The sequence below is a fragment of the Bos mutus genome, chromosome 5 (genome assembly GCF_027580195.1).
Source record: "Bos mutus isolate GX-2022 chromosome 5, NWIPB_WYAK_1.1, whole genome shotgun sequence".
NCBI lineage: Eukaryota > Metazoa > Chordata > Mammalia > Artiodactyla > Bovidae > Bos > Bos mutus.
The window spans coordinates 112,214,690-112,235,587 of NC_091621.1; the positions used below are offsets into that span (position 1 = coordinate 112,214,690).

Consider the following 20,898-nt stretch of genomic DNA (forward strand, 5'->3'; position numbering starts at 1 on the left):
CTGCCTTCCCAGTATAGCACCCGAACCACGGGTAAAAACTACCCTATCCAAAGTGCCCACAGAGAATCTTCACTGGGAGTAGAACAACCTTTAAAGGTTTCAAGTTTCCGTGAATGAAGCCAGTTTGCCTTTAAACTAAGCAGAAGCTGCATTTCCTAAGTCAACACACAATCGATAACTTAAAAACAGCACTGACAACCCGGCTCCATGGTGCACGAGCAGCAGGCAAGTGCTACTTTCACAAGAGGCACTTGTGTCTCCAGGAGAAGACGCAGCAAAGGAAATCTAAGCTTGATATAGTTACATAACGTGTGTAGCAAAGTGAAGGCCAACTGATTTTATAACAGGTGGTAGAGGAACGAGCCTGGGAAAATAGAAATAAATCTAGTTTGTTAACAGCAGAAGTAAAAGGCAGTCAAGCACAGACAATGCTCCTTATTCGTGGTGGTGATGGTCTATAAAGCAGGTGTGGCCACTGAATTAGTAAATCCTGGACTGCTACTCCAAGGGAGATACAGGATGAGGTTCCCGTGAGCTTCTGATTACAACCTTTACATCAACCAATCCATACCAAACTGTTTTACGTGTGTTTTCGTTAAAGGCACTGTATTTAATGGGCTTCCCTGGTGGCACAGTGGTAAAGAATTCACCTGCAATGCAGGAGATGAGGGTTCAATCCCTGGGTTGGGAAGATACCCTGAAGGAGGAAATGGCAACTCACACCAGTATTTTTGCCAGGAGAATCCCATGGACAGAGGAACCTGGCAGGCTATAGTCCCTGGGGTTGCAAAGAATCAAGACATGACTGAGCGACTAAACCACCACAACTGTATTTAACGTGTGCTGCTGACTCATGAACACTGAACTCATGAGCACTACTGCTCACACCTAAATGGAGCTTAGCCAGCACACGGGCTTCTTCCACAAGGTGCATCACAGGGATGCCAGACTGCACAGCCCTCCATGCAAAGGAGGGGAGCAAGGGGCCTCCTCAGGCCATGAGGAGGACCTGTGTTGAGCAGGCAGACAGCTCTCGGCTCAGCCCTATTGGGATGTGCATGGAGGTGAGTCTCAAGCCGGGCCACCCTCCCAGGTTCACGAACGGCTGGGTCGGCTGTGTCTGAGTACCACGTGTGCAGTTATGAATAACTGTCAGCAGCAGGTGAACTGGCACATACGGAACGCCCGCAGATCACGATGGTTGACTTCACTTGTTTCAAATGCATTAAAAGAAAACAAACCTGTATTTTCCACCCCATTAATCAATCCTGCTTCCTATTAGAGTGACTATGAGCTAACAGGGGTGGGGGAGGCATCCCTTTTTGCTTCAGCTTTGCTTCTAGTTTAGAAAAGAAACAAAGCTGTCGCATATGAAGAAACTAAGCTAAACCCAGGACAGAATACCTGAGGGGTTCCCATGCCTCAGTCACAACATTATAACTTCCTGAATAAGAACACGTAAAGAAAATTGTGGACGGATTCAGTCAAGACCAGATCTGAACAAAAACCTGGAACTCTCAATTCTTTATCTCCTCGGATTACACTTCCTTCTCCCTCTCTCCATTCTTTCAAAAAACACTCACATGCCATGTAACATGCTAGAAGGTACAAGATTAAAACGAGAGCCTCAATAAATTCAGAACCTATTGGAAGAGACTGCAAGTAAAGAGGTAAATAAAATCTAATGTGGTCTTTCTGTAAGATACCCAAACTGGAAACAAATTTCTATCTATGGTTGAAGTGTATAAAGAAAGTGTATAAAGAAAACAAATTTCTAAATAGAAATTTCCAAATTTCTATCTATGGTTGAAGTGTATAAAGAAAGTAAAGCCACAGGTGGGAACACTACACAGCAATGAGAATATATGAACCACAACCACCTGTGGGGGTAGCAGAAAGTAAAAGAGAGATCACAGGGAGCTGCACACACCATACCAAGAAAGTAAATCTTTTGTGGGGACATAAAGGGAGGAGATACAGACACCGAAAGATTTTAAGTCGAAGATTCAGCAGATTTGAATTTTACACCAATCATTATGTCAGGCGATGTGATGCATGTATTACAATAAGACAAGAAGACCACACAGGAGACAATAAAGGAAATTCCAGCAAGAATCAGCGTGAAGGTACAAGTTACGAAAGAGGATGAGACAAGTCAAGTACACACGATCATAACGTGAGTGAGCAGGAGAGTCAGAGGAGACCCGAATCATTCTGGGAGGAGTGCGTGGCATTTTTTTTTCCTCTGTATTTTTTTCTCTTCTTTAATTAACATTTTTGTTTTTACTAGAAATACAACACATACAGAAAAGTGCATAAAACGTACACATGTAAACTGACACACCATAAAACAAACACTCATGTAACCACCAAGACAGGGGCACGTAAGTGCCCAGAAGTCCTGCCTGTTTCCATCCCTTATCCTAGTAACTACTCATCTGCTTGTTTTTCTTTGCTTTTACCCTCTAAGTATGCACCCCTAAATCTGCAATATTTTTTAAATAATAAAAGACTTAATTGCCAGCTAAGCTTTGCACACACAGAAAATTTTAAAATGAAAGCTACAAGTTACCCCCAAAATATTTGTGAATGTTGTATACATTGGACAGTTCTTCTATATTACATAGGTAGAATGGAATACAAACTGCAGACCTGGGGCATAACGTGCATGCTGTAGTCCACACGCAGAAACCGTAACGTTTCTGGATAAGGCAGCCTGTGTGGAGGCGGACCTCCTAAGGAAATATGTGAAAACCCTCAAGCGTTGCAACATCTTCAAAGACAGAAATCACACCAGAATGCTTGATAAACAAAGTAAAGAACACAGGAATATCGTTACTTTAGTGCTGTTCTAATTGCTGAAATAAGTGAAACAGAAATAAAATATCAAAATGTTCTGCATGTACTATAGAAAGGGAAGTATTATTAAGTGAGACTTCCTTCAGTAACACAGAATGCAGTGTGTGCGCCTATACATATGACATGTCTATGTGAATTTAAGTGAATTTAAGCAAAGGTCATCTAGAGTCTTGCAGGAAAAGCAGATAGTGTATTAACTTCAGAATGAGTTACCACCTTTGAGCATGCTTCTGAATATGAATTTTTACAACATCCCAGAAGGAAGTCTAGAGAGTAATTAGATTAATACTCTATGAAGTCATTTTAAGTCACTTAAAATCACGTTAAGAATATAAAAAGAAGGACTTTCACGGCTATACCTTTGTGTCAGTAAATAGTTTATCTTTTATAATTGCTGACCATCTGAAGTCATGAAGAGATTGGACAGGGTAAACTGAAACACTCCCAAATAATGTACTAGATGCAAAATTTGGGGAAGAAAATAAAAGAAAAAACACAAACAAACAAAGAATCACACTTAAGATCACTTCAGTTCTCTGGAGTTGGAGACCAATACTCAGGGCAGCTTACTCTCTGGAAAAGACCCCGATGCTGGGAAAAATTGAGGGCAGGGGGAGAAGAGGGTGGAAGAGGATGAGATGGTTGGATAGCATCATTGACTCAATGAATATGAGTTTGAGCAAGCTCCAGAAGCTGGTGATGGTCAGGGAAGCCTGGCATGCTGCAGTCCATGGGGTCGCAGAGTCTGACGTGACTTAGCAACCTAACAACAATAACAATAAAGCAAGCATCAGTCAGGTCAAAAGTCAGAAACATGGAAGAAACACGGGCTGCAGGTTCTCTTCTTTGGAAACTTTGGGAACTTTCCCCTTTTTCTTGGGTGTGACATACTCCAAACACTTAATGACTCCCATAGAGGAAATGCTTTTCCAGAAACTCTTCTTCACAATTACTGAGAGCTGAGAATCGCACAGTACATTTTTGGCAGTGAACCTGGGCGAGACTGTTGCCTGGAGCTGCTAGCCCCAAACACTAAGCTTCCCAGCGAATAAGGCCCCCTCTCCGGAGCACTACAGGTTCTCCGGCCCCTGCCAACAGCCCTTTCAATCTTCCCCAGGCTCACTGGCAACCCTGCATAACTTGCCAGTGTCTCTCGGCTCCTTCACCTGCAGGGTTTCATTTTTCTGTTTGACGCCTAATGTGGACTTTCCTGCGGACTACAAAAGAGCCCTCTCCGGCTGTTTCTCACACGCCGACACAATCGCTCCTCTGTAACTCAGGAGAGGATTAATGATTGGGTTTTATTTGATTGTAGTTTTGATTAATCCTGACTTTGTTTAATTTGTGACCTTTGCTGGACTCCCGAGGGCTGGGAATTAGAAGGCGCACACTGCACCGCTGTGTTCAGAGCGGGCTGAGCCTGCCAATTTACTGCATGCCTCATTAGCCACAAAAGCGATGAAATTTTAGTCCAAAACCAGCTTCACGTTTTTTTTTTTTTTCAGGGTATGGGTACAAAATTCCTCTATGAGCTTTTCTTTCTGACTTAAATATAGCAAGCCAATAATTAAGTCTATCCTGGTTAAGCTCGGAGGGTTCTAATTGCAATTGGCAGGTATCTCAGTAAATTACCAAACCCAGGCAAGTCATGTCCCAACGCAGCTGTCGTGACTTCCTGGGTTTAGAATTAGTGTTTGTGAAAGGCTGGGAAAAACCTGACTTTTCCAACTGCAAAAAATTACAATATTCTTTAATACAGCGGTCCCCAACATTTTTGGCACCAGGGACCAGTTTCGTGGAAGACGATTTTTCCACGGGCCGGGGAGGAGGACGTGTTCAGGATGATTCGAGCATATCACATTTGCTGTGCACTTTATTACACCAGCTCCACTCAGATCATCAGGCGTTAGATCCCAGAGGTTGTGGACCCCTGCTTTAATAAACTTGTCTTTGGAATTAAAACCAAATTTATATGAATAAATTTATCCTAGTTTGTGTTTAAGATTTAACACATTGTGGAAAAGTTGCTGTAGCTTTTCATTATTTACTATTTGAGAATCAGTGATTTAGAATGCTTCTATAAATCATTTGTAAGACAATATTCTATATAAAAATTGCACTTTCTGGAGCTGCCAGAATCAACGAATTATAAGAAACTGTACAAGATGCCCCTTTCTGTGATAACTCAATTCTGCTGATTCAAAAAGGTTCATTAAAGAATGAAAAAATGTACGTGCATGTGCACTAAGTCACTTCTGTCACGTCCGACTCGGTGTGACCCTGTGTACAGCAGCCCGCCAGGGTCCTCTGTCCGTGGGATTTTCCAGGCGAGAATACTGGAGTGGGTTGCCATGCCCTCCTCCAGGGGATCTTCTTGACCCAGGCATTGAACCTGCGCTCCTGACATCTCCTGCGCTGGCAGCCGGGTTCTTCACCGCTGGCGCTTTTGATGCAGGAAAGGGCCAAAGCTCACTGTGTGAGCCAATGCCTTAAACCCTGCATTGTACAGAAAGCACCCTCTCAAGTCCCAGTTCTGTTGAAGAAGGGCTGGTACTTAAAGACATTTGAAAGCAATTTCAGTTTCAAACATTTTTATATTAAAAAAAAATTTCCTCCTTAGTCGACGATTACCTCACTTTTACCTAATTCAGCAACGATTTTTAAACAATGATTTTTACTTTTATCTTCTCTCCAAAACATTCAGCTTTAGTTTCACAAAAATTTTTTTTTTCTTACAAGAATATCATTGGTTTCATAAAAGATAAAAAGCATGATTACAATATCCTGAGTAAGTGGAATAAACAAGAATGGAAACAAACTAACTTAAGCAGTCACTCAGCAAGTCAGCTGCAATGCCTGGGGGTGTGTCAGGAGTGGTCTCACAGCTGTCCTAGCTCTTAGTCCCTGTCTGGAGCAGAGAGAAAATACAGCCTCAATTAACCTGGTAAGCAGGTTAAGGGTTAAGCAGAAGCTGGTCCAAAAGGCTTCTCATATATTTAATATTAATAGTAGTCCTCAGTTACCCTAATAGTGCACACTAGGGTAAAAAAAAAAAAATGTTACTATTCCAAACTGTGGGTCTGTGCTTCTAGAGATAAAATAATTGCTATCAGTTTTTATGAAGTGATGAGAGGAGAAGCCATGATTCATGTTCTTGTCTTCCTGTAAACTCCATTACACCATCTGTCTCTTATCTATTTCTATCATTCAACAGGCCAAATCAAGAATAAAATGAACAGACTATTTTACAGGTAGAACAGCATGTGGAAAGGAAAAAGTCTAAGGATAAACTTGGGACAGGCCACAGCTTCAAGTTTTAAAAACTTAAAGAAAACCCTCTGAGTATGCTACTTACTCTAAAAACCAAAGAAGAAACAGAAGACAGAGGCATAAGGCCCTCATGGAACCAGACAGTTAGGCAAGTTTCATCTGGAAAAACGTGGAGGCTTCACAAGAGGTAAAACTGACACCAACAAGTGGACAGATTAAAGCAAAACAGATGAATGAACAAAGAAAGCTGCCACAATTACTTTTTTTTAAAAAGTTACATATCTGAATCTAATTAGAGACGGTTGCCATTATCCTTCTAACACGAATGTGAAAATAAAACAAACTAAATGCTCGTGGCTTACATTTTCTCTAGAAGGAGAAAGGTTTGACAGTAAATTATATATTTATGTCTTATACAGTTCCATGTGATTTAATTAATGCATGAAAGAAAAAAAAAAACTAGTTTAAGTTTAAAATCCCTGTTATGAGTCCAGTAGGCCAGTCATTGTGCACTTGTGTACATTTTTAAGGACAAGTTTCTTGAAGTAGAGTTGCAAAGTCAAAAAGGTCTGCTTTTAAAGCTACTGATAAATAAACCCAATTTCACTGCAGAAATGCTTAATAGCTTAGTCAGACTCATAACTTACTGTATATACTTTAAAATATATTCTTACTGTAATGGTGGTGTTATCATATCTGTCCTTTTGTGTGAGATATTTGAGAAAGGCATCTTTTAATTTTCTTTTGTCATACGTGACACAATATTTTCCTGTAGTGTTACTGGCCATCTGCATTCATATTTTGTTCATGACGCATTCATATTCTTTGCCCACTTTTCTATTAGCACCAGTGTTCTCATCTCACAGATGAAGAAACAGAGGCCCAAAGAGGTTAAATAACTTTCTGAAGGCTCTTACAGTGAATGACTCATATTCCTGGAGTTAAAATTTTGGTATCCTTCTCATCTTTCTAACAGAGTGTGTGCAGGAAGCGGGCTGAAGTCCTGATGGGTGGTCATCTCTGAATCAGCCCGAATGAAGGATGCTCACCACCTGCATAGGTCCATGCCCACCACTACAGCCAAGGAGACAGAATAATACCTGAAAAGAATATTTGAAATTTTGGGAAAAGTACTGAAACGGTCATGGGAAAAAAGTCTACTTTTTTGTTTAGGATCCTCTTCACACATATTCTGCTCAATTTTGTATACAGTTTGAATTAGGAATGGGAGGCGAGTAGGGGATGCCTCTGAAGGCCTGATGCTGGTCCTGTCATCCCGTCTAAACTGAGGAGTGGAACTGCTGGGCACAGTGGAGCGGTGACACAGTTCTCAACAGGAGGGCTGGCTGCCTGTCCAAACCCACACCCTCACCCTTGTTTACTAATGGGATCTGGATTGTGAATGGGAAAGAACAGTGAAATGTTTAAAACCAAACTCAATTCCTGTGAAAGAATGGAACTACTCAAAAAGAGGGAGGATGACTGAAGCCTAAAAATACATATGATTTAACAGACAGGGGTACTTTTTTAAGGAGTAATGAAACAATCAGCCGAAGTCAATATATTAAATTATGTATGTAAATAGATTAAAATGTATTTTTAAAAACAATGGCTTTTCTTCTCTGAGAAATAAATACATTCTGAAATCATCTCCAATGGGTTAGGAGGTCAATAAGCAAACATGCCACTTTCTTTCACTTGTTTCTAACATCCTTCCTGCTTAAAACCAGAGGTCAAGGAGAGGGCACCGAAGGGCATTCAGTTCAGTTCAGTCGCTCAGTCGTGTCCAACTCTTTGCGACTCCATGAATTGCAGCACACCAGGCCTCCCTGTCCATCACCAACTCCTGGAGTTCACTCAAACCCACGTCCATCAAGTCGGTGATGCCATCCAGCCATCTCATCCTCTGTCATCCCCTTCTCCTCCTGCCCCTAATCCCTCCCAGCAACAGTCTTTTCCAATGAGTCAACTCTTTGCATCAGGTGGCCAAAGTATTGGAGTTTCAGCTTTAGCATCGTTCCTTCCAAAGAACACCCAGGGTTGATCTCCTTTAGAATGGACTGGTTGGATCTCCTTGCAGTTCAAGGGACTCTCAAGAGTCTTCTCCAACACCACAGTTCAAAAGCATCAATTCTTTGGCACTCAGCTTTCTTCACAGTCCAACTCTCACATCCATACATGACCACAGGAAAAACCACAGCCTCGACTAGACGGACCTTTGTTGGCAAAGTAATGTCTCTGCTTTTCAATATGCTATCTAGGTTGGTCATAACTTTTCTTCCAAGGAGTAAGCGTCTTTTAATTTCATGGCTGCAATCACCATCTGCAGTGATTTTGGAGCCCCCAAAAATAAAGTCTGACACTGTTTCCCCATCTATTTGCCACGAAGTGATGGGGCCAGATGCCATGATCTTCGTTTTCTGAATGTTGAGCTTCAAGCCAACTTTTCACTCTCCTCTTTCACTTTCATCAAGAGGCTCTTTAGTTCTTCTTCACTTTCTGCCATAAGGGTGGTATCATCTGCATATCTGAGGTTATTGATATTTCTCCCGGCAATCTTGATTCCAGCTTCTACTTCTTCCAGCCCAGCGTTTCTCATGATGTACTCTGCACAGAAGTTAAATAAGCAGGGTGACAATATACAGCCTTGACGTACTCCTTTTCCTATTTGGAACCAGTCTGTTGTTCCATGTCCAGTTCTAACTGTTGCTTCCTGACCTGCATACAGGTTTCTCAAGAGGCAGGTCAGGTGGTCTGGTATTCCCATCTCTTTCAGAATTTTCCAGTTTATTGTGATCCACACAATCAAAGGCCTTGGCATAGTCAATAAAGCAGAAATAGATGTTTTTCTGGAACTCTCTTGCTTTTCCCATGATCCAGCAGATGTTGGCAATTTGATCTCTGATTCCTCTGCCTTTTTTAAAACCACCTTGAACATCTGGAAGTTCACAGTTCACGTACTGCTGAAGCCTGGCTTGGAGAATTTTGAGCATTACTTTACTAGCATGTGAGATGAGTGCAATTGTGAAGGGCATTCAGCAGTACTAAATTCAGAACAGAAACTCTAATGGTGTATGCCACCACAGCCCTATCACAGATAAACAGTCCCGCTTACACCCATTGTTGCCCTCAATGGAACCATACAAATGGCAGCCACAAACAGAAGAAAATGCACTGCTAACGGAAGAAATTATGCTATCCAACATCCAAGCTGAGACACAAAAGACAAAATGCAATTATGTAACCCTGGGTAGCATAACCAATAACTGGTTTAATTTTCCCTACTACAAATCCAATCACAAAGTCAATGGAAACATTTTTATATTACTCAAACATAATCAAATTCCAGTCTATTCAGCTGTTGAAAACACTTTTGGTTATATAATGTATCTCCACAGGAAGGAAGAAAGGCATGATTAGTTCAAGAGAAAGAGCCGGAAAGATAATTGATAACTCTATACAATAATGCAACTACTTTTTTTTTTTTTTTTGAGCAAAAAAACCCAAAACAAAACCATAATAGTGCTTATTTAGTTCCACTCCAGGAAATTCCTAGTCTAAAATAAGTTGTACACGTTAAATTCTGGTAACCCAGAACCCATACAGGAAAAAAGCCTGTGATACATGCAGGCAAAGGAAAGACTCCTTTTAATAAAGCAACAATGGATTTAGATTACAAGTGACAATAAAAATTGTACTGATAAACTATTTTCCTAGACTTATCTAGAAAGACCAAAGGCACGTCCCTCTTGTTCTCTAAGTTCATAAAGCCTTTAGTATCTTATGACCAGAAAACATTCCTTACCCTTGATCATCTCAGCTCTACTATTTGAGGTTTCTGCAACTGACTCTATGAACCAAGAAACACTGCCACCTTAGATTTCTAATGATAGTTACCAACCTACTCCACATGATGCAGCTGAAACAGTAATCTGAGGGATCTGGTTCATTCATAACAAATGAGACCAAAGACTATCTCAATGGGAAAATAAGAAAGCAGTGTATCCATGTCAATCACTATATTATATGAAGTCATAATTATAAAAATTAACAAGAAAGAAGGCAAAAAATTACAATTTAAGGCAATTACCTCAGGATTCACATGTAACATCCTTGACACGGGCTCGGAGGCTGTGTGTGATGTAAATCTTGCCCATCTCAGGCATCCTGAATACTCCACCTCACCTTGCACGCTCATCTCAATGGCCTTCATCAGACCCTTGAGCACTCTCAGCCCACCCACCACTGGGCCTCTCTTTATGCCGACTCTGCTGCCTAGGAAGTTCTGTTTTTCTCTAATACCTTTCCATCAGACAGCATTCCTACCCGTGCCTCAGGTCCTTCTTCGATGTAGATCTTTCAATTATTTCCAGTGGTTTTCCAGCTTACTGAGCTATTGCTAATGTATTAAGACTCCTTCGTTCGTCAATGCACTGTTATTTCTGTGCTTCATTCACGTAGAGGCTGGATCCCTCAATGTGAGTCCTTGACTCTTGTAATGGTATTTTTGTGCAGGGACAGTCGTTCAAGCTGATGTTTCTGGCAGAGAGAAGAGTGCTAGGGAGCCCCAGGTCGCCACTGTGCTGACACCATTTCCAGTCTTAAATGCCAGCTCACCCGGAAGATCACTGCAGAGGAGCTCAGATTCCTTGTTAGGAATTTTAATTTAATACTAAACTTCTTGTTAATTAGATATTACAATCATAACTAAATTCCTACCTGCTTAACATGCCCTCATATCAACAGAGTATTAGATAAAGGGACTGAATATATCTTGTTCAAAATTACACTGCCTGGAAAATCCCATGGATGGAGGAGCCTGGTAGGCTGCAGTCCATGGGGTCGCTAAGTTGGACACGACTGAGCAACTTCACTTTCACTTTTCGCTTGCATGCATTGGAGAAGGAAATGGCAACCCACTCCAGTGTTCTTGCCTGGAGAATCCCAGGGACGGCGGAGCCTGGTGGGCGAGTCGGACACGACTGAAGCGACTTAGCAGCAGCAGCAGCAGTACAGTTCCTGAAACACAGGTATTACTATAGATGTTTATTAAAACAGAAGAAAGAAACAAAGACTAGGAAGGAAGAAGAGAGAGGGAGAGGAGAGGAGAGGATGGGAGGAGTAAGAACTAACTGCAACACTTACTGGAAAAACTGTTCTGCTGTTGAGTATGTTTATGAAAAATAAGCCAAGATATTGCACCACTTTTTGTAATGAAAAAGATGGGCTATATATATACTAACATAGCATAATTTAGGAGAAGGCGATGGCACCCCACTCCAGCACTCTTGCCTGGAAAATCCCATGGACAGAGGAGCCTGGTGCGCTGCAGTCCATGGGGTCGCTAAGAATTGGACATGACTGAGCGACTTCACTTTCACTTTTCACTTTCATGCATTGGAGAAGGAAATGGCAACCCACTCCCATGTTCTTGCCTGGAGAATCCTAGGGACAGGGGAGCCTAGTGGGCTGCTGTCTATGGGGTCGCACAGAGTCAGACACAACTGAAGCAACTTAGCAGCAGCAGCATAATTTAATAAGCTGGACTAAGCATTATGTATCACTGTTCGGACTGCAACGAGATCCAACCAGTCAATCCTAAAGGAAGTCAACCCTGAATATTCATTGGAAGGACTGATGTTGAAGCTCCAATATTTTGGCCACCTGATATGAAGAGCTGACTCATCGGAAAAGGCCCTGATGCTGGGAAAGACTGAAGGCAGGAGGAGAAGAGGGCGACAGAGGATGAGATGGCTAGATAGCATCACCGACACAATGGACATGAATTTGAGGAAACTCTGGGAGACAGTGGAGGACAGAGGAGCCTGGCAAGCTATAGTCCACGGGTTCACAAAGAGCTGGACAAGATTTAGCAACTGAACAACAACCACCACTCTACTAGCTACAACTTCCCAGAAACCATCAAATGCAGGGACAGACTGATAGAAATATGCTATCAGAGTAACTACTGCTCAACCAAGGTCGGTCTCACGCCCCTAACTCCACTGCAGTTTGAGAAGAGCAAACATGAATATATTTAACACCGTATGAATGGAACAGGGAAGAGAAGTCAGTGGTCCCTTTTTCTTGGAATGCAGTTGTATCTGTTATAGGGCTCCTGGAAATCCCAGGTTGCCCAAGCAAGCACACTTAAGTGAGAAGGAAGATTCAGACCCTGTGTGTCTATCCTCAAAGTTCACATCAGGAATGACACCCGACTGCTAGAAGTTATGAAACACCAACTTGATTATGAGCCTCCTGAATCCCTGTGAAACGTTCCCCCTCCTCTCAGGATAACATTCCTCATTCTCCACGTCTGCCCCTCAGCTCCCAGCCTCACTCCCATGAGAGTTATCTGACTGGCAAGTTTTGACGAGGGAGATAAACAGGCTCCTTTCAGTCCTTCTGCTCTCCTGCCTTCTACACAGAATGTATGTCCTGTTCTCTGCCTGTAGTCATCAGCTGTGCTTTAATTCAGGAGAGAAACATCACGAAGGCTTGGTCTTGGCTGCAAACATAGTCACGTACTCTAATCAGCTTTATCAGTATGAAGACTGCTGTCGTTGTTGAGTCGCTCAGTTGCGTCGACCCTTTGCCACCCCAAGGATGTTAGCCTGCCAGGCTCCTCTGTCCCTGGAATTCTCCAGGCAAGAATACTGGAGTGGGTTGCCATTTCCTTCTCCAGGGGAACTTCCCGACCCTGGGATCAAACCCACGGCCACGTCTCCTGCACAGCAAGCAGATTCTTCGCCTCTGAGCCACCTGGGAAGCCCAGAATGCAATAGGATACCACAGTAATTTCACCTGGAACTTTTTATTAGCCTATGGTTTGGTTCTGATCGAACCCGTGAAACGCAGAGGTCTAAGTTAAAAGCCTCTATTTACAACAATTCTTTAAGAAGCTGAGTCGAGAAGGAATACCACAGAGGATATGATCCCTGTGACCTACAGAGCAAGTAAAAATGCTCAGTTTTAAATAAAAACTCTTGGGAAGTATAAAGGAATCATTGATGTAACTAGCCAGTGACCGGTGACTGAAAGGCTGCTCTGGTCTTAGTTTAAAATAAAAACAAAGCACAGCTCTGGAATCTTTCTTATGCTTTAAAAGTGAAAACAAAGACAAGATGGGGAAGCCCCCAATGCTAAAACATGGTAGGAAGAGAAGATGCTGCTGTGGCCAAGACATGCCTTCACACCAACAACAGCCCAGGTGAATACAGGGAAGAGTCAGTTCATTCAAAGTCCAATGTGCAGGGCCTCCCTGGTGGCCCAGTGGTTGGGAACCCACCTGCCAATATAGGGGCTGCTGCTGTTGCTGGACATGGGTTCAACTCCTGGTTTGGGAAGATCCCACATGCCATGGAACAACTAAGCCCGTGTTCCCCAACTCCTGAGCACTAAAAATCAACAACTACCTTATCTAATGTGATTCTACAGTCTCACTAAAGCATTCTGTTCAAAACTTCAGAGCAGGGGTATGGAGGCGGGGTAAGGTTGGGGTGGTGTCTCATACAAAGACACTGACAACCGCTGACACTGGTAATATAGCCCTCGTCTCCATGACAACAGAGATGGGTGTGAGTGACCTCTGGTGGGTGACACATGGGCTTCGGGGCTGCTCTTCCTCTGGACCCATCTGGGCATCCCAGAATGGTGGCTGGTAAGAAGAAGGATCTGCCCGCTGTCCCCGGATGAACTGTCCCCAAAACAAGCATGCTGAAGCACTTCCACTGTTTGCATGTAATGGATACATCAAAGTCTGTATGTGTTGTGCAATTATCTGGATACTTTCTAACAGATGGAGCAACAGTAAGAGGGGAGGAAAACACTCCCTCAATTAGCACAGGCCCAACTGGATGTGTATATCTGTTCTGGTGAAGAAGCCCTCTGATGAGGTCCTCTTCCACATCTGGAACCACTGACAGCCTGAGCCACAGGGCTTCATCCCCAGCAGAACGGGCCGGAGGACCCACTTAATAACACAACGACTTGACCCTGGTGCCTTAGGGTCTTCATACTGAGGGGTTTAGTCCCATTAAGCCTGCCTATAAAAGAAAAATAAAACAACTTAAAAAAAATCAGACCTAGAAATAAAAAGAAATGTCCTCCAGCACAATTTTATGTGGGGAAATGGAAACACACGAGCACAGTGTGACTGTCTTATCTCTCCAAGAGATTAGTGGCTAGAAAGCGTCACTCCTCTAGTTTCTGCTTTCATACAGATGGGTTGTGCAATTACCACATGGAACTAGCCCCCTGAATACCACCTGGTCTACTTCCCAGCAGCGAATTCCACTCCCATGCTTGTCATGGCTCATTTGGACAGCACAGTGAGTCTCCTCTGTGGGCCTGCTCCCAGAGCCCACAGAGTCTAAGACAGAATGAGATACGAAGGTGTTTATCATGAGGCAGAATGGAACTCGGAGCCAAAGCAACAGGAGCTCTGTATCGTGAGCAGGCTGGGAACAGAAAGGTTTTTTTCTTTACAGTATACTGGAAAAATAAACTATTCCACAACACACACAGAGTTTGGGTAAAGGTGAAAATTCTTAGGCAGAATCGACTCCCCACCTTACAAAAATTTAAGAGAACAAAACAACATTTAGAAACAGAGACGAAGAAGGGCCAGCACATCTTTCATCACTCCCTCTTGCTGCCTTTCCACATAAAATTTTGGTTTAAGAGAGTTGTAATTTACCCCATCCCTGAAGAAATGGCAAAAACTTTGCAACAGATGTTCTGTCTAAAAAGTAGCAATCAAAGTCCTTGTTATGGATTTTGAAGACTTCAAGAAGGAAAAGTATGTAAATATACAAAAAATAAAAGGCCAAAAAAATTGACAGAAGGAAAAAACCAAAATTTTGAAAATAAATTTGGTTTAAATGGGAACTTAAATTTCTGATAAATATTACAAACTAAGCCAACATATAAGGACCCTTCCCTCTTGCTCCAGACTCATGAAAACACTCCATAAAACAGAAAATGACAATGAGGGATCAAGCATGAGCTAAAATAACCCAGAAGTGCCCATATTCATGATAGCAGTAACTGAGCTATCTAGAAATAAATCTAATAAGAGATGTGTGAGAATTTTGCTGGCAAAATGCACAAAATACCAATGAAGGTCATAGAAGAAAACATAAATGGATAAATAGGCTATGTAAGTAGATGGCAAGACTTACTGTTATAAAAATATCTAATTTTGCCTGTTACGTCTATAAAAAATGCAAATTCTTATCAAAGTCCCCAAAGGAATTTTTTTCAAGAAGAATCTAGTCAGTGTCACTGTAAAATTTCTATGAAAGAGTAAAGTTCCAGGTGATTCTGACTGAAGAACACTGAGGAGATTTCTGTCCAGGAATTGAAACAGGGTCTCCTGTATTACAGGCAGGTTCTTTACCCTCTGACCACCTTTACCATTCTTTACTTCCTGCTACCGCAGAAGCCCTGCCTGTCATACACCAGAACTTAAAACAGTATATAAAACAGTGACCAACTAACACGGCCATACAGGTGAATGGAAAACCACACGGAGTCCAGCAACAGTCAGGCATACACAGGCACCTACCATATTACATGGATGACATTACATGCTTTCCACAGAGGAAAACTGAAATGAAAAACTCACTTCACATAACACATTTCAGGTATTTTAGGCTCTCAGGAAACAAAACCTTAAGACAAATACAATTCTATAAAAATATCTGCCTTTCACACACACACACACACACACAAGACAATGCATAGACAGCTTGATTCTTTTTCTAAAAAAGTAAATAAATAATATCCAAACACACATTTGAATCAACCATACTAGCCCTGTTCTGTCCCAACGGACAGCCATGTTTTATCTAAGACTAATACATGCTTATTATGGAAAAATTAGAAAATGCAACGAGTATGAGAAAGAAAGAAGAGAAAGATCCATATTTCCACCATTCAAAGATCAGTACTTTTAACATTTTGAGGATTATTCTTCCCAGTTTTTATTATCTTTGTTAAAAATACACCCATATATGCACAGAAAAATCAGTTTTATAGTGTGGGTTCTGCCTTTTTTTTTTACTTAACATTGTATCGTGACTATTTCCCCAATGTGTAAGATATTTTTTGAATGAGTCACTCACACTTTTATGAGAGAACTGTCCTGTTTTTACTGTCTCTTTTCATAACATTAACTGTCAATTCCAGATTTGGAACACTGGATAAAGGCAATTAAGACACATTCGAGGATTATAAATATTTTATAAGTGAGCTAAGAAAATGCAAACATATAGGAAATATAAACAAGCAAGACAGCATGATAAAAACAAGAAATGGTGAGAGAGAAGGAAGGTGTGCAGGGTAGATGTGGCTGAAGACAAGGAAGACCAACGGGACTGTGGTCTGTCTGGAATGTTGTGAGCTTGAGAGACAACACCAAAGTGATCCCAACCCCCGAGCCCAAGCGGGCAGCTGTGCTCTGGTAGGTTCACTGCAGAGTGTACACTGCCCTCTCCGTGAAGCTAAGCTTAATTTAAGATCAAACTGCTGTCTCTGCTAGGCAGTAACCACCCTGCTCTGGAGACCAACAGTATCTCCAATCAAACACATATGGCCACAAACATTGAGAAGAAGTAACTTAATTCTTCGTGGAAAATTATACCAACGTCCACGGGTCCTGGGAGAATGTCATTATGTGGAAGAAAAGGCAAAGAAGAAACAGAACGAAGCCAGCCATCACTGCTTCCGCACGCACAGCAAAGACATCCTCTGCTAAGAGGAGGGGTTCACCTGTTCCCCGACAGTGACTCCGGTATAAGCTCGAGGTGTACATTACAGATGTTTCCTCGGCAACTGTTCCTATCCTGACAGGCATCCTAACAAAATAGCTTCCTAGAATATTAAGCCAGAGAGAAAAGAACTCTAAAGAACTCCGGATCTAAACAACGTTCCATCTGTCTTAAAGGTTTAATGTGCAGAAAGGACAAACAATATGCAGGCTGTTTAAAACCATCAGTGATCTGGTTACAAATCCTCTTAGAACACATAATGGGAGAGTGATTCGGCACAATTCAAAGAATATTTACTGAGTGCCAGTGTGCTGGGTACTGTGCTTGCTGCTCAGAATTCAAGATGAGCAACACTTCCAAATGTCAGGAGTATAGAGGAAGCTGACAAAGTTTACAAATCAATGATTAATGCAACAGGGTAAATCCTACAGAAACAGACAAAATAGCCTAGAAATTTAACGATCATCTGCAGAGTTACATACGAAAATCCTTTTCATGTAAATACCTTATACCTTTACCATTCATTTTCTTCATGGTATCTGTTGAAGAACAGCCTTTAATTTTGATGATGTACAACTGATCAATTGTTTTCTTTTATGGTTAGTATATTATATGTACTAAAGAAAAGTTTTTGCCTGTTTCAAAGTTTCCCACTTTCTTCCAGAAGTCTGTGGTTTTTCCTTTTATGTTTAGGTATATGATTCACTTTGAATTAATTTCTGCATATGTATGAGGTCCCTACCTCACTTTACCCTACGGACATTCAGTTGTATCTGCATCATTTATTTTATTTTTTTAACTTTTTATTTTTTATTGGAGTATGGCTGATTAACAATGTTGTGATAGTTTCAAGTGAACAGCCAAGGGACTCAGCCGTCCATACACATGTATCCATTCTCCCCCCAAACCCCCTCCCATCCAGGCTGCCACATAGCACTGAGCTGTATCTGCATCATATAGTGCTTCCTGCTAAATTACACTGGTGCCTGTGACCGTGTACCAGTGGGTCTGTAATATATTCTCTATTCTGCTCCGTTCTTCTACATGTCAGCCTTCACACCCTTCTACACTTTTTATTACTGACTGTATACCAAGACTACAAGTCAGGCAGTAAAAACTGACTCTGTTTTTTGGCTAGATCCACCGCAATTTAATGCAAATTTAAAATTCCAGTTTTGTGAGTTTCTACAAAAAGCTCCCTGTGACACTGGCTGGGATTGTGCTGCAATAATAAATGAACTTGGGGGAATTGGGCAGCTTAAACTTTGAATAATTCAAATCATGAACTAGGCATATCCCTGTATTTTTTTAGATATTTTTTATTTTCTCTCATTAATATTTTGGGGTTTTCTATGTAGACATCTTGTGCCATTTCTATTAAATTTATTCTGCAGTGCTTTACGCATTTCGATGTCATCATAAATAACATTTCCTAAAATTTCAGTTTCCATTTGCTGATTGTGAACATAGAGAAAAACAACTGATTTTTATGTGTCACTTGATGATTATACTGTCAGTGAATAAAGACAATTCTGCTACTTCCTTCTGAATTTTATTATTTCCTGATGTACTGCAGAACTAGGCTCTCTGATATAATAATGAACAAGGGACTGAAGTGGGTATCTTTGGGTCTGTCCCTTCGCAATGGGAAAGTGTTCAACTTTCATCATCTGTTTCCTCAACTCCTGGCCCCTGTCGTGACATCACAACAATCACGCCCCATGAAAACACACACTGAGGTGTCACAGCAGACCCTCAGCTTCTCTGAACTCTCACAGTCAACATTTACTGATGGTTCAAAGTAGGAGGAAACAAGAGATGATGTCAGCTTAAAGCGCTGGCTGGGCTCAGAACGTCTATTGACTTTAGGTCAAGGAGATTGTGGATTTAGGAGTTTCAGAGATACAACTGGACACAGATACATACTCTAGAGGACTTATTTTTCAACAAGAAGGAGGCAAAACCTGTTTCTATTTGACCAGGATTTGTCCCAAATCTAAGGAGCAGGTTAGCCTTAAGTGTGTCGGGGTAGCCAACGGCCAGAAGATGAAAAGTGACGAGGACCAGCACTGCTGGCGAGTGGAGAACGTGGTAAAAATACTTACTTCATCTCCAGCACTTCCTCCAAGTGCTTCCTTCTCTCGGCCCGGAGGTTGGTCAGATGCGTTTCCTTCTCGGCCAGTGACTGCTGAGTGGAGGACAGCTTCGCCTTCATGGACTCCAGCTCCTGCTTCACCTTCTCCATGGCCATTAGTAACTCTTCCACCTGCGAGGGATACGGAAAAAGACAGAAACTGAGGGCCCAGGTTGGAGACAGTCAGAGGAGCTGGGCGGTGGGCAGCACCTGGGCCAACAACATTGAAGACACGCACATCGGGAATCCTGCTCTCGCTGTATCACACACACGTGGCAGGTAAAGAACTGCATCTCCCATGGCTGCTCTTAATCATTTCCACTTCAGGACACAAAGAACTTCATTTTCTTTTTGATAAATGCAAGAATATCAGTTCAAGAAGTAACACTCTGCCACAGACAACCCCTTTAAAGGAACTTACTTGGAAATAGTCCAGAAACTTTCATGGAAATAACACTATAATGCAGATAAAAATATAAGGACCAAAATCATAATAAACATTTCTAGAAGGGTTTTAGGACACAAAAGCTATTAAACTTGACTCATACCAGATGCAGAATAAATATAAATGAGTCACTTTTATTTGTTCAAACTGAGGTTCTTCTGTTTACACCATCACCAAGAATTTTGAGCTAAAGGAACAGCTAGAATTCAATCGATAATTTCTTGCTCTAAAGCCAGGTAGGTAGAGTTTTCTCAAGAAAGGCAGAAAGAAAAGAAGAAATGTATCTCTACGACCAGATGGAGAAGAGACAGGATGCTCGAGAAAGACCTGTAAACACACCAGAGAGAAAGAGGACAGATGCTGAGAAGAAACAAGAAACTAGGAGAGCAAGGCCAGAGCTTTATCAGTTATCATGTGGTTCCAAAAATTAGAATTATTTAAATAAACAAGAGGCCAAAATATGCAGACAAAAAGTATCTGTTATCACCTAAAAGCAACCTCAGCAAGATAACCAAACAGCCAAGTATACCAATCAGAAGATTACTGACAAGAAATAATCTTGGTTATTAATACAATCCTTTTCAGAGGTAAAGCTGAGTATAAGTAGTTTGGTAACAGCAGACTACTGGAAAAGACCCTGATGCTCAGAAAGACTGAGGACAAGAGCAGAAGGGGACGACAGAGGATGAGACAATTGGATGGCATCACTGACTCAATGGACATGAGTTTGATCAAGCTCTGGGAGATGGTGAAGGACAGGGAAGCCTGGCGTGAGCAGTCCACGGGGTCACAAGGAGGCGGACACAACTGAGGGACTGAACAACAAATAGCTGTTAAAAACTAACAGTAAACAGATACATTTAGTTTGCTGGCGCTTGAATTACTTTGAGTATCTTTTCAGAAGTGGTCAAGTTACTGTTCTCAGCCAATAGCATTCTGACTATCCCACCTGCTCTGAAGACTTGTGTTATTATGCAGATCTCCTCGGATATATACTCACATATCTGCAAGCTTTACAACAAAAAGGCTTTGCCTTTTTGAAGACTGTCAATAAAGATGACTCCGCATTATCAGTTTAATTCATATCCTGTCTTTCACTGATCCAGGCAAGCTATGGTATCAGTTTCTTAGGTAACTTGAAGGGGTACCTTATACATACACAAGCATGTATAATACATTATTCCTCCTCTTTCTATACAAAGGTAAGCCCACTCTGAAAAGTGAAAGTTACAGTCGCTCAATTGTGTCTGACTCTTTGCGACCCCATGGACTGTAGCCTACCAGGCTCCTCTGTCCATGGGATTCTCCAGGCAAGAATACTGGAGTGGGTAGCCATTCTCTTCTCCAGGGGATCTTCCTGACCCAGGGATAAAACCCAGGTCTCCTGCATTGCAGGCGGATTCTTTACCAACTGAGCC

The 20,898-nt window shown here is 41.8% G+C and overlaps 1 protein-coding gene across 10 annotated transcripts in view; it reads right to left on the bottom strand.

Annotated features, from left to right (window-relative positions):
- Positions 1–20,898, bottom strand: part of ERC1 (ELKS/RAB6-interacting/CAST family member 1) — a 270,866-nt gene that overhangs the window by 96,548 nt on the left and 153,420 nt on the right. For all 10 annotated transcript variants that reach the window (XM_070371714.1, XM_070371712.1, XM_070371717.1 and 7 more), the window contains one exon: positions 19,007–19,167. In XM_070371714.1, coding sequence (XP_070227815.1) covers positions 19,007–19,167 — 161 coding nt within the window. The remainder of the gene's footprint in view (positions 1–19,006; positions 19,168–20,898) is intronic.